General features: G+C 40.7%; 1 protein-coding gene across 1 annotated transcript; it reads right to left on the bottom strand.

Moving 5' to 3' along the window:
* Positions 1 to 50: 50 nt before the first annotated feature.
* plcd4b (phospholipase C, delta 4b) lies at positions 51 to 14,368 on the bottom strand. The gene is made up of 16 exons (XM_030080342.1): positions 14,089 to 14,368; positions 11,790 to 11,840; positions 9,531 to 9,689; positions 9,183 to 9,411; positions 8,343 to 8,472; positions 7,816 to 8,047; positions 6,909 to 7,110; positions 6,426 to 6,570; positions 5,796 to 5,948; positions 5,003 to 5,161; positions 4,050 to 4,206; positions 3,678 to 3,794; positions 2,926 to 3,104; positions 2,619 to 2,751; positions 2,297 to 2,446; positions 51 to 1,087 (listed from the first exon to the last, which is right to left on the bottom strand). Exons 2-16 carry the CDS (start codon positions 11,809 to 11,811, stop codon positions 996 to 998), a joined length of 2,259 nt encoding a protein of 752 aa, XP_029936202.1. The 5' UTR covers positions 11,812 to 11,840; positions 14,089 to 14,368; the 3' UTR covers positions 51 to 995.
* Between the last annotated feature and the right edge of the window lie 562 nt (positions 14,369 to 14,930).

The raw sequence follows: 14,930 nt of genomic DNA, 5'->3' as shown, positions 1-14,930 counted from the left end.
AATAATAATGATAATGAGATCATAATGCCAAACAATTAACTTAGCTTAAATGTTCCAACATTATTCAAATGTGTTTATTGCATTTATTTACAGGCCTTTATTTACACAGATTTACAGTATATACAGAACATACCTCTTCAAATGTGCATACAATAACAGGATTAAATCACTCATGCAGTTCAATGGTTTAGCATACTGATATTTGGCAATTTTTGCATAGTGTATTATTTTACTTTTTAAAATTACGTGAACCTTAAAGTTGTTGCAGAGTTCCCTCATTGCTAACAAATGAAATTTTAAAATTGTAGTATAAATATGTGGGTATAAAAGTACACCCATAAAGGACTGAACACTGAAATTTAAGATTTGCCATGAGAAGTTCGAGTTTATTTATAGCCCTTAATTACTGTTTACAGTCTCGAGAGGCTTTACAGGCCCCACAGTTTATAGAACACACAACAGCCACTGACCTGAACCCTCAGTGATAATATTAGGGTTAGGCTTAGCATTTCCATTTAGAAACAATAACAACAGCAAACTCACTGTAGCCGTCTCACAGGAATGTAAATGTAATACTGTTTAAATTCAAAGCAAGAAGGCCCCTTTTTAGCTCCTGCTGAGCTCATAGAAAAGCATTAACACTACTTTTACCACTACCAATATTAATTTTATGGACTGATTGAGTCTTTCACTGAACAATACAGCTGTGTCAGTTTGGAGTCACTAGACAAAACAAGTGAAAAATGTTGAAAATCAAGTTTGTTTTCTTTGATTTCTAACTTGTTAATCATTGCTGCTCCCATTACACCTTTCTTTAGTTGAGAAATTCTCTAATATGGTAAGTTATTTTACCCTAGTGTTACTCCAGTATCACATACTAGTACTGACGCATGCTCTTCTCAACCCTCAGTAAATTCATGCACTGGCTTGATTTTGTTTTTGACACTTTGAATTTGTGACTGCCTCCTGATTCATATTCTGATGTTTGGATTTCTTCATGTGAGTTCGGAGATGCTGATGTTGACAAACACGGAGGAGGGAGGAATCGCCGTTCCATCTTTAGACAGGAGATGTATATGACGATATCCTTGGAGGAGAAAAGGGGGGAGAACAAGAATATTGCATTACAATACACTTTCAAACACAGCAGCAGGCAGTGAATTCAGCTTGGAGGTGTGTTTAACCCTCCTGTTATGTTCAAATTTACAGACATCTTTCATGTTTGGGGTCAATTTGACTCCAGCAGTTTAAACCTCCACAAAATTATTATAACTAAAATTGTTACCAAAGTTTATGTGTCAGGTACTAAATATTTCTTTGTTGACAACCTAAATAGCCCTTTAAATAAAACATAACTCCTGCCCCACCCCCACTTATACATCCAGTATTCCTATTATGCGACTATGGAAAAATATGCAAATCACCAAAAAATCTCACTGACTAACCTAAATTTGGAAAGAAATATTAATTTTTGGTGTTTTAATGGCTTTATATTATTTCTAAGTACAGATTTTTGTTATTAATAACCGATGCGTTACAAAGTGTGTACAGGACATTGAAAACATATCATTATGTGAATTTCATGTTTACCCGGTAGTACCCATTACATTAGGAAAACTCAATTCATTTATTTAGAGATGTTAAACATTGACTGGGGTCAAATTGACCCCAAACATAATAGGAGGGTTAAATGAACATGATATTTTAGATGGAAAGAGTCATTGGAGTTCATTTTTCATCCTCAAGTGAGGGTCAAGCTGTTTTAATGTTTTTCCTTATTTGCTTTCATTATAGAGAAGAGTTATTACATATCAAAATCAAGTAACTGAAATGTTGTGTTGACATAACACAACTACATCTTTTCTCTAAGGTCATATACGCATGATAAATGTAATGACCTAACCAAACTTTCAAAAGAGGAAAAAATTCAATCGCAGTCAATTATGATTTTCCAACCTCCATTTAAACTTCCTATGAATCTGACTGTAACTTCACCCATCCATCTTTTGACCCTCCCCAGCTACCTGAGTTCTTAGTTCTTTTAAACTATAAAAATAAAATTAAATCTTATATAGTTATTATTTCCCCTTGTTTGTGTTCCCTTTTCCCCCTTTCTTCTCTCATCTCCTCTCCTTTCTTCTCTTCCCTCTTAGATATCGATACAGGAGATACAGGAATGAACATATTGTGGCTCACCCAAATTTTAAGATATTGGTTAAATTTATGAGTTAATCTGTATGGACAAGTTGGCTACCAAATTAGTTAATATTAATTTTTAGGCAGTTTCATTGCCTACCTGCTTGGATGCATGTAAATGGAAGGGTGAACTGTCCGATGAAGTCGTTCCTGGATGCTTTGTCATAGTCCTCCACCACAAAGCGAACAAGGGCCAGCTCGGGAGTGCTGATCACAAAATTCAGCGTCTCATCCCACACGGGGTTGAAACCTGCAGGTAGAGGGCAGTAGAGAGGTGATTATGACCAACTGTGATGTGATTTCTCATGGATTATTTCAGAATGCCATTGTTTTTGAACACTTTTCCTGCTTTTATCCATTGTTCACTGTTTATTTGTTTGTTTGTTTATCTATTTGTTAAATCTGTTCAGCGATTGTCTCACCATTGTTGTGAATGTAATTGGTCTCTGCTTTGGCCTGGTCCTGTGGCACTCCATAGACCTCCACTCTGACTAGGGGGTCTACAATAGAGCCCTCTTTCTGGTTCACCTTAGGAAGCTGCTGCCCGCTGATCACCTGAGACGCACACACACACACACACACACACACACACACACACACACACACAAACATGCTTGATATCCACATAGATAACAGCATATACATGAATGTATACTTGAAATGCTGAGGGTGTTTGTTAATTTCCAGCAACACCCCTCTAGCTGTGTGTGTGATGATGAAGCTGTGAACCTGGATGGAGAAGCGGAGTGGTCTCGGGGCCCGCCGCTCTGCTGGTTTCTCGGGGTCAAAGGTCGTGTTCCCGTCCCTCATAAACTCAGGCTTGAGGACGTAACCGCAGCATCCGTTCTGACTGAACAGCCCGTCATTCAGATCCATTTCTAGACCAGCCGTCTGGAAGTTCAGAGCCACTTGTAGAGGAAGCGTGATAAGAAAACAGTTTATTAGAGTTATTGAGAAAGTAGTTTCCTATTCCCACATATCATTACTGGCTCTATAAATCCTTTATCCACTGAGTTCTAATAATTTGAAAGTAGGTCTGCATACAGCATTACAGTCCAACAAAAGTTCACATACATGATTTTTTTTTTTCTTTTTTAAATAGTTGCTACTGTTTCATATTTGGCAAATGACACCATGCCAAATCATTGTTTCACATGTGTTGCCATTGTCCTATATGTCCCTTATATCCCACAGGGCGTGATTTACAAAGAAATCTTACATTATGAATGAATCCGTATAAGTCTCCAGTAACACCAATCTGTGCCTGGGTTTGTTAGGATCCTGCTGGTAACCTTTAATCATCCCCATATCCAGAGTTTACACCATGCAACCAAACTGTGTTCATTCTAGGCTGCATTGAAGTCCAACAACAAATCTAGCTGAAGGTTTGGAGTAGATGTGAATATATGCAGAGTTTTTGTGTCTTGAGTTTTCAGTCCAAAGGCTTTAGAAAAGCAGCAGAGCGGGGCCTTTTTCCTCACCTATCTGGCACCCAACACTCCACAGCTCCTGGGGGTTGTAGTTAGATGAGTCTGTCCTCAGGCCACTGGGGTAGATCCTGCTCAGTTGCTTTGTGTTGTATTGCACAAAGTCCGTCCCTGAGGAGGAGTTACACAGAATTTTGTTGAACTATTGCAACTGGACAAAAACATGCTAAAAAAAAAAAAAACCTAGTCAGCTAATCATTGTGAAAATAAGAAAGCCACTGTTAAACACCTCTAAACTCTTTCTCTTGTTTTTAGGGACTTGTCTATCCACCAACTCATTCTTATTCTAAATTGGCTGATGAATCACCCTCATGAGAATATGGTAGTCTTAATGTCAAAGGATCAGTCCCTTTGATTTGACCTCACCTGCATCCTTAGCAAGCTTCTTGGCCTTGGACTCGGAGAAAGAGGACATCTCATAGCATTTGGAGTGCAAACGGGCGTGCTCAAAACCATGGAAGTGGATGCTCTTGCAGTAAACCACCAAGTCTGACAGCTCACTGGACAGTTTTGATTTGGATTTCTGAGAAGCAGAGAAGGAAACACTGATGTCAATAGATATTATGATGATGATGTTCGCTTAGGAAACAAATTCCATTCCTGTTAGCCATCAATATGAATAACATTCCAGGACAGCAATGCCCTAATGGGTAGAAGAGGTTTTAAATGTTTGCCAAATCAAAGCTTTAGACCAGCTAAGATAATCTGGGCAGGTTCAGTGGATGAATACATCAGCAATGCCTATAAAAGCACTTGACCCACAGCTGCTCCAAGCTGTTCACTCTTCATCTGAGAAAGAACTGAACAGTTTCCAGTTATCTAAGAGTGACCCGCTTTAAGTGCTCCACTAACTCATGGTCATAAAAATGACGTTAAACAAGGAATACTAAATTGTATAATAAAAAAAGAACAAATTGCTTTGAAAAAGGCTGCAGTGAAAAACATTCCCAAAGGGAGCCGCTGACTCCTGTTTTCTTTCTCTCTCCTCTATCAAGTCTACTTCCTGTCTCCTTCCTCTATCGTCACTCTTTAACTCCTGTCTCGCCTAAATATCTCTATTGTCTCAACCCAGCTTCCTCTCTGTCTCTGCTATCAGTCTTCAAGCACTCCTGTCTTGTTTTATGATCATGGCTCCCTCTTGACTGTTTTCCATCTCTCTATCCACTATCCACTTTGAGAAAAAGTAATAAAGAATACTGAAGAAGAATGGACTAATCAGCCTCAAAACATAAAGTCACTCTTGGCTTACTTAAGTCAAGAAAGCAATGAATTGCCATAACACATAGAACTTTTTGAAAGGCCACCAAGTACGTATCTACCTTCTGTCTCTCAGCAGATGGTTGTTCTGCACAGGGGTTGTCAGCATCACCGTTGGCCATGTCTTCCTCATCACTCATCTCATCTGTCACGGTGCCATCACAACTTTCCTCTAGACGGCCAATCTTCTTGGCTTTAAGCAGAATTTTCCCCTTCAGTTCCTACATTGAACACCCAGAAACAGATGCACAATGATGATTTCAACCTCAGCATTTACAGCATGCTGGAAGCTGGGAGTTGTATTGAGGGATGGACCAGTGTAGAACAAAATGATAAATCAAACTTGGATGTCAACCATTTTTAAAAAGTTGTGATTTCCTCAAGTGCAGTCTATCCTCTTGCCAGGTATGCACTTTGCTGTCTCATGTTCATTATCAAATACAACAATGTATTATTTACTTGACAAAATCCTCCATGGAATACCTCATGGCATTTATCTGCCATTAATTCATGTTGGCATTGATTATCCAAAGTGCTCTGACAGGAAAGGACTCTGAAATACATACTATTGGTTTTAGCATCAGTGTTAGATGGATAACAAACCATTGATGGACCATTAACTTTTAAAAAAGCCTTTGAATTGTTAATGATACCTAAAGTCCCTGAGATGAAATGGGCGAGGCACTACCTGAAATGACTTCATTCATACAGGTTCTCTGAAGGCAGGACTCTGTTTACTGAAAATTCCTATTTGGAGCAACATACAAATCCATTCTTCAATCTCATACATTAGAACATGGAAGTGCACATTCACTATGATAAAGGAAAATCCTAAAATCCTAAAAGGGGTCTAACCTGTGGAGATGGGAGCTGCTCAGGCACCTGCCCATCCAGCAGGGTCCTTTGTAGTGTGTCACCCAAGATTTGTTTAAGGTGCTGGGCCATGACGGTCTGCTGCTCCACACAACAGTGATTCTCCAGGGACAGGATGACGGGGAAATCTGATGTCTGGAAAACAAGAAGGAGGCCAAGAAAGACTGTTTACAAAAAAGCTCGCCTGAAGATTATCACTGCTTATCTAACTGTTTGGTTATTGTTTTTTCCCTGTTTATTTTGGATCCCTGTCAGCTCCAGAAAAAGGCAGTAATGAATCCACATGAAAACATATTATGTCCACACATAGCTAAACAAGAGCACAAAGACAACTGAAATTAATAGTGCAGTTCCAGGCAATAAAAATAAAACCACAACTCTGTGAAATTTGGTGAGGTTTCCATCCAGGCACAGTCTTCCCTGTCTTGTATTTTGGGTGATCCTTTAATTCTGAAACTGTCTGAGCCAAACTTTTTAAGTTAAGTATTTCATTAAGCGTTGTGTAACAATAGAAGGAGCTCTCCCTATAGTTTCATCAATAAAACAGCCGGTTTAACTTGAAACAGAGCTCAGGACACGGTGTTTTGACGCAGGTAACTATGTCCTGCTCACCTTGAAGGCATATTCCTTGACTGTTGCAATGACGTCTTTAAAGAGGATCTTGGACGTCCAGGTGTGACCGTGATACACAACAGGTTCCCCGTCACTGCCGTCCCAGCAGTCCACCTCTACGCAGCGACAACCTCTCTTCAGGGCCCTACACACACACACACACACACACACACACACAAACACAAATTGTCTTTAAAATGAGACTTCACTGTCATACTTCTATCTGTGTAAAAGTCACAGCTGTAACTTTGCCTATTTGTTTTAAACTGCGTGTAGACAGTAGTGAGGTTTAGTGTATTAGCTCAACTCTAATTGTGTCAGGTAATTTGTCTATCCTAATGTTAGCACTAAATTTTCAGTACTGGTACTCACTGTGTTGTCCTTCATAAAATAAAACACCTATCTACTGATACAACACGATTAAACCAAATGCTAGAAATAATTTGCAAACACTATTTGTCTGGGGAGCGTAGCAGCCCTTACTGGATGTATGCCTCCAGGCTGCTCTGTCCTCGCAGCTGGTCCTCCAGCAGGTAGGTGTTGTGTGAGGAGGAGATGAAGTAGTGGCTGAGCGGCTGGCTCATGTCCTGGTGGAGCTGCCGGTGCTCAGGTTTAAATATGGAGCCCTCCTGTGAGCACAGGTACATCTGGAAGCCATCTAAAGACATGGCACCTTGCTTCTTGGCTGCACAGGTGATAGAATACAGATGGAGTCGGCACCAAACCCGTTGCTTGGAAAAAAACTGATGGCCTCAACCCAAAACTATCCAGAACCTTTTGCATATATTGATCATGAATAGAGTAAAACAGCGTTTTACTCATACATGAATGATAATTTCAGAAATCAAAATATTGAATTGAATCAATAAAGGTAAATCTATCTATCTACTGTATCTATCTTGGCCTTGTTCTCTTCAGTATTTACAAGCATGATCAATTCCAGCAAATCTCTCACAGCATCAAAATAACTCACGTGTAGCTGGTATTTGCTGTGTATCCTTGCATAAGATGCCTCGTAAATGAACTGATTCCACTGAAACCACTGATTCAAAATATTGTAAGCTGTTGGATAACTAGGTTTCAACAGAGGGCGCCATATGCCAATGCATTCAGGCTTGAGGGATAAGAAAGCGCAGTACACATCAGTCAAGTGGCTGTAGATAATAAATGCTAAAAGCAGGACACAGTAAATTCATGCCATCAAGAATAATATTTTGGAAATACATTTTGGTTTTTATTGACTGTCTGGGTTTCATAGCATACGCACTTGTTTTATTTAGTGTATGCTGAGCTGTTTGCAGACTGGCTCAGGTCGAGGTCTAAACTCAGAGACTTGGCGGGTGGGGGTAAGCGACAGAGATGCACGGCTGCGGTTCACAGTGTTTTTCACCTGTTTCAGATGGTTCGTAGCGGTTCATCAGCTCCTGGGCATGCTGTCCACTGCACTCTCCCTCCTGTTGCTCCTGCGTCAGGAAGTTCTCCAGCTCCTCCAAGGTTAACTTCTCTCCATCTCCAGAGTACTCCTGGAACACCTTCCACACTTCATCTCTCTGGGTCAGCATCTTATAGAAGTGGACAAACTGCTCAATTTCCAGAGAGCCGCTTTCTGACCTGTCAGCCATCTGTGGACAAAAAAAATGAAGAGTTGTGAATTTGGTGCATTGTTTAATAAAGATGATTTTTTTCTAGAGAATCAGTGGTTTGCTTGTTTTTGGGGCAATTCATTTTATTGCATCTTTATTTAACAAGATTTGTAAGTCAGTCTCCATTGTTGTCAATAGCATCACATGCTTTGTCAGCAAGTAGTGGAAAAATTAAACAGATGCTTTTGCATTTACTCGTGTTTGATGAAGTCATATGTTGAATGTAATTTGAGCTTCCATTTATCAGCAACACCCTAAGATGAGAAAAACGTACCGTGAAGAGATGGAAAGCGTGCTCCTCGTTCATTTCCACGTTCATCATCTTCAGCAGTTTTCGCACCTCCTTGAAGTTCATTCTGCCATCCTTGTTTTTGTCAGCTTTCTGAAACCAGTCCAAGACCCATCTGAGAAGTGGCTGAGGGAAACTCCGGCTCACGTATGTTGGGGAATAAAAAAGTGACTACCTACACTCTTGAGACCTTTACATGTTTGTCTTTCTCTATAGGTTGCCTCTTTCATGGCACAAATCTATGCTTTTCACTAAACATTGTTCCTTGAGGCAATCGGACTTTAGTTACATAAATATACTCCTCTGAAAGCAGAAATAATTCCATTGGTTGGGCTAGACTTCAGTGGGCAGAGCTAAAGAACTCCACTGGATATTAACTAGCCTTAATACTCGTGCTACTCACAGAAATATATGCGATCTAGCCAACCATACCACATGATCCAGGTTACCTATACCTGCTAAGACTAGCTGACCCTCCAGGTCACACCCAGCCACATTATGTAGCTGTGTGTGTCTTCTTTTCGGGTTAGCTAACTTGCACTCCAAGCAAATTAAAAAAGGCTGTGGTTCTTTGGGTCTAACCACTGCGGTTTAACTCAAACAATATGATTATTTCTGACTTCTGAGAAATGTTTGCATGACTGAATTTCAGTCCATAAATCATATGCTTTGATGGAATGTTTCGGTCTTTCAGCCATGCACTTTGGAAGCATGTTCCTAGGGATGAGCCAGTGTTTCACGGCAGCCAACACCTGGAAAAAACATGCTGTGCACCAGAGAATATGATATCCCAGCAGCAACATCTGCTACAGAGTGGAAGGATACTGGTCCAGCCTCTCCTTCTCATCCATAGTCTCAGCCTTATGGATTAATTTGCGCACGCCCCTGATCCAGGCCTGTGCCTCCTCTGGGGACTCTGCCACCAGGTCCAGGTTGCCTTGGCGACCATGAAACACCAAGGTGAGGCAGAGGTGAGCGGGGAACTCATCAGCGATGCTCAGCAGGACCTCTGACTGGTGGCCTTCACGCACCGCCTCCACCTCACTCACTGAGACTGAGACATGTGGAGCGTGGGGTCAAAAATATTCATCTTTACCCATCCAAGGGTTTGCTCAGCACACACCTAATACACATGCAATGCACACACACACATGCAGACTGATCAATACTCACATGTGGAGTGGCCCCTCCCTGCCCATCTGGACTTGTACCAGATGGTCAGACCATCTTCGAGGAGGCGGAAATGTCTTTGCTTCTTCCATGAACGTGACTTGACTTTCCTCAGAGTTGACCCTGCCATCATCACTTTGAGATCCGGGTCATCCTGGAGACCTGAGCAGAGGGAAAAGGTCAAATAAAAAGGTTAAGACGATGTCATAATATATTGATCACATGGGGAGGGAGAGGGAGGGAGAGAGAGAGAGAGAGAGAGAGAGAGAGAGAGAGAGCCACCAGCAACTTGTTACAGCTACTGACTGCATAAATAAATCAATAATTTCATCAGTTTGTAATTTGTCACACACACTGCTGTAACATGTAGCTGTATTCAGTAGAAAATTGAGATGATATGGTAAATATGAGAATGTGATGTTGACTGGACATTTTATCTGTATAATCTTCTTTGGCCATGAGAAAATGACATGAAAGTTATCTTTCTTGTATAAGATCTATCCATTAAGGAGTCACTATTTCTTTCAAAAGTATCTTTGTTGAGAAGAGCCATACTAGTTATCACTCCTCCTCCACTTCCTTGATATGGACCTATATATCCTCCTGCATTGCATTGTTCTGTTTTGGCAGCCAGACTAAGAACATGTTGGCGATCCCCTTCATCAATGCAGAGTAAGGGTTATGCGTGATTGAAGTGAGTATTCATTTCTATTGCAGCAGTTAAATGTTTACAGATTCATGTTGGAAGGTGGCTAGATAATTCATCAGTGTAGGCTGAAGATATATATCCCTTTTGGATGAATGTTGTTTGGTCCCTTTGTTGTTTGTTGTTTGTGATCATTAACTGTTATTTAATAGAGGAGATGCAAGTATTTGAATCCTTAGTCCTTATTTATGCCTTTGCATTGTAGTGCTCTGTTTTATTAGTGGTAGGGCTACCCCCTTCCCCCACCTAGGGAGGCAGAGTGCTAAATGTTTGATGTATTTAAGTATCTTGGTAATTTCACTGTATTTGTGTCTCACTGTGTTTATTAGTTTGTGGTGTGTTTGTCACTTACAGATAAAACCACAACCTCAACAAGCCTCATCATTGAACAACATGTGTGCACTGCGGTAATAAATACGCTAAATGGAAACGGCCACAGCCTCCTCACATTCTTATCAATGCACTCATGGTGATGTTAATGTTCCTCTGAGCCGCTTCTCCTACTAAACTACAATCTTGTTAATTGTATTTTATCAGCATCTGTAAGAGATTACAGTTTTCATTTTCAGTCTAGATTAATGCAATTTGTCCATTTCAACTTGGTTTATAAGACTGCCATTCGTGGTAAAGAGGGTCCTATTAATACATACAGTGAGAACTCAGTTTGTTGTGCCAGCCCAGAGACTACTAGTAACAGCACTTTGAGATCATTTGTTTGATATAAAGCGCTACAAATAAAATTTATTATTATTATTATTATTATTAACACATATTTACTGTCAAAAGTAATAATTTACTAACCAGTTTGCTTGCTCATGCTCTTCTCACAGTTAATTCTGTAAAAATAGATCTCCTAAATGGACTTGGTAAGCAAGTCCTCATAAGTTAAAAAAATATATATATCAAATAACCTCGACTTTTTTATTATCTCTGAGTCATGACTAAGCCAGGAGGACTATATTACACTCCAAATTTGTCTTCCCAAGGCCTCCCAAGGCCTATGAGACATCTAGGTGGTTTGGCTACTTTTTATACAAGCATCTGCAAATGTTGCTCAACCATTTATTTATTTATTTTGGGCGGCGGGCGTTACCCCTTTTTAGTACTTGTTTTTACAAATGAAGTAACTGATTAGTCAATTAATTAACCGTGCTGCCCCTCTCTTCCTCGCCCAGCTGATGTTTTTGAGTCTTAGTGAGACTTTTCATTTTATTCAGTTTCTGAAAAGGGGCCAGTTACCGTGATGTCATAAGCTTGACTTAGTACTTAAAGTCATGTTACAGTTAGATAGTGAACCTTCAACTCTGAATCTGCTGGTAAATTTGCTGAAATCTTCTCTTCTCCCTTTCAGCCCAACCTCCTTCAGCAGTCACCAGGTTCCTCTAGTGATGACTGATCATTTTAAAACTGCCAGGCCATTCTTGACTCCACTGTACTATTTAAACAGACATTATCCAAATGCAAGGCTCTATAATGATTAAATGAACATAATACACATTCCATTAAGAGACACTGTATTATTACTAATATTATTAGCATTATTATTGTTTACTCACGTGAGCTCTGGTGAGAATCCATCTCCCTTGACACATGCCAATGTGGTTTTGCTGCAATAAAAACACCAGATATTAAATAAATGGACTGTTTCTAATTATGCTTTCCAAAAAATCCCAGAAGAAAAAACATCCTTACAAAAGCATTTTGTTCATTCAACCAGAGCATAAATATAATAGTTAATATAATCACCAAATTATATTAATCTTCACTTATCCGGACAAGAATTTCTGAGCACAGCTTCCTTATTAAGCAAATTCAGCAATACAAGTTCAAGTGCACAGTTACACACACTGACATCTGTAAGCTTTCCAGTACAACCACAGTTCTCTATTGCAGGTTTACTGGAGCACATGGAGGCTGTTTATCTTGCTTAAGTTAATCTTGACAGTTATTGATGAGGGAGGGAAATTAGGGGAATTCAGTGTCTCCACATAGATCTGCACAGCTGATTTTAAACTGTCTCCTTCCACCTCCTTCCATAAAGAAAGATCCAGTCAATGACTATTTTTCGCATATAGTAATTTTGTTAAGGGTTTTACAAAACATCAGTGGTCCTGCATTGTCTGCCACTGCTGCTGCTGTAGCTACTGCAGTATAAGATATACAGTCAACATATAACTATTGATCTGCCCCTTCCATTAGGCCTGGCTCACTCATTATTTAGAGCATGGCTCCTCCTGCAGTTTCTGACTTGAGAAAATCACAGACTCTCAGCGATTTGTGCTTCTGAGTTGAAACTTCCCTTGGAACAGACAGAAAACTGAGGGAGTTTTAGGGAAGTGTCCCAATGGCATCACAGTTTAATAAGTTAAAAAGATCATAATTTCATTCATGCTTATTGCATTCATGCATAAGTGGTGTTTCCTTGTGCCACTGTCTACCATCCATGTATTTTTGTGTATTTTAAGTTGGCTTTTTTTGTGCACAAGACCACAGACCTGGAAAATTAGGTTCTATTTTATTCTATTCTATTCTATTCTGGTCTTGTCTAGTCTTGTTTATTCTATTCTATACTTGTTTTATAAGTAATTTTTTTTAGCTTCAGTGCTCTTTGCCAGCATGGGAATGAATCAAGTTCTCCGCCCTGGCGGTGGTAATGCCACACTTTTGGGACCAGATGTATCATTTGAGTAGAAACACATTACAAATGGCAAACTTCAAATGATCCATGGCAACTGCAGTGGAGACATGGTTATTAATCTGGTCAGCTCCTGCTATGTCAGTTGTTCACTGGTATATGTAGATCAAACACTTGAAAAAGAAGCTTTCCTCAGGCCTGTGTCCAAAGATTTCTGTGTGACAAAGATCTTTTCCTGACATTGTCTCTTAAAACAACATGATCTAATCTTGTGACCAGGAGGTTCAGTTCTCTATGTTTCACGGCCACTTCCACCCCCCTTGCTTTGCTTATGGCAGCATTACTAAGAGGTGCAAGGTGAGAGAAGTAATACAAAGAACGCTTTCATATTTATTTGACTGACCATGAAACCGCTGGTTATTTTCCTCGGCCCCTCCCCTATAAAGTATGTTATTTTAAGACTGACTTAGCACCGTTTTCTATTTACAGCTTTCACTTCAGAGCCACGTCAAAGACATTTTTCTTTGCACAGAAATTTTTCTGATTCTGCCATTCATAAATATGTTAACCACACCCTCCTTCATAAATCAGGTCAGAGGTTATGCGTTCAGGCCAAGCAAGGAGTGGATTATACCATGTTGTTTTATTTTTGGGGTCATGATGAAGCTCTCTGGACAGACGCACTCCTCAGGCGAGATGAGTCACACATGGCCACATCTCCAGGGAGTTCACTCACCACACACGCACGCACACACACACACACACACACACAACTCATGCACAAATATCATCATGTGGAGAAAAAAAACCTAAGTCAAAACTGTTCAGCCATGACGGTCAATGGCTTCATGCTTGCATGCCTCTAGTTTGCAGTTCCAATCCATTTTATTCACCATAGGAATATTCCATTTCCCCAAGTGGTGGGATTTGTGCCCTGCTAGGACTGTTTGTTTTCTGCACACAGTTATGTAAAGAATTCCACACGCAAGTGAACAGGCACTACCAAGTCCAATAAAGTCAGTGTATTATGCCACCCGATGCTGGGGAGGGAGGGTTGTGTACAGTTAATTGGAACCAGAGACAAAGATATGAGACAAAAGCAGCAGTCATCATTTCAGCAAAGGCAGCCTGCCACAAAGATGTTGCTAAAGGCAGAAAAGATGACTCAGCTGAACTAAAATGTGGATATTTGTTTGAAAGGGAAAAGGAATGATACTTACCCAAAAGTACAGATTTCCACAGGGATCTCAGTCAGGCTTGGCTGAGGCTAAAAATGCCACTGGTTTCCAGAGTTGGCCACACTCTTGGAGAGAGTTCTCCCAGGGAGGGCCTCAGATACTGGGGGTAGCACCCCAGACGGCTGGCCTTAAAGAAGGTCCAGAGAGACGCATACAGGCTGGTCAGGCTGGCTCTGTGTGCTGAGCCCCAGACTTCAGGGAGTGTCCAGGGACTGCTCGGTTCACGCAGGGCCTTAAAAAACTGGGAGTGTCTGAAGGAAACTGTGGCTCAGCCTCTTTTCTCACCACTCTCCACTGTGACTGCTGGGTCTGGGAAACCTGATTCCTAGTCAACACTGGTGCACGCTGGTACACTCCCCCCACCCCTCCCGGTCTTCCTTCCTTTTCTGCCACTCCCTCACTCCGTCGTCTGCATCTGGTGAAGATCAGTCTCTCAGGCTGCTTCCCTCCGCGTGGATGCTTCACACTCCCTTGCTCTCAGGGCAGTGACATAGACAGATTCTCATGTGTCTGTATCAGCAGTGGTAACATATACCACAGTCTGGTTAAAGGTCGGCTGCTTGAGTAGAGAGACAAGTATCGAGTAAAGACGCCAAGAAAAAAAAGAGAAAGAGAGAGATGTATATTGTCCAGCAAAACCTCAATCCTCCTCATGAGGGTTCTACCACTTCTTGAGAATTATGCTATGAGTAAAGGAAACACAGACCAGATCTGTGCTGACTCAGAGGGTTGCATTCGCTCTATGCACTCAGATATACTGAGTGCATAGAGCGAATGCAACCCTGTGAGTCTCATTATGCTAAAACAGCAGACTGACCAAGGGT

This window comes from Myripristis murdjan, chromosome 21 (genome assembly GCF_902150065.1).
Source record: "Myripristis murdjan chromosome 21, fMyrMur1.1, whole genome shotgun sequence".
In the NCBI taxonomy this organism is placed as follows: domain Eukaryota; kingdom Metazoa; phylum Chordata; class Actinopteri; order Holocentriformes; family Holocentridae; genus Myripristis; species Myripristis murdjan.
The sequence above is the reverse complement of the archived record's forward strand: the minus strand, read 5'-3'. Positions and strand labels throughout refer to the sequence as shown.

Bases quoted from the DNA above. Each gene is read 5' to 3' on its own strand.
- plcd4b (XM_030080342.1), bottom strand. From the start codon at position 11,811: ATGGATTCTCACCAGAGCTCAC. The intron at 9,690-11,789 runs GTGAGTAAACAA...CCCTCTGCTCAG, and splicing joins GGATTCTCACCAGAGCTCAC to GTCTCCAGGATGACCCGGAT. The intron at 6,571-6,908 runs GTAAGGGCTGCT...GTGTGTGTGTAG, and splicing joins AGCCTGGAGGCATACATCCA to GGCCCTGAAGAGAGGTTGTC.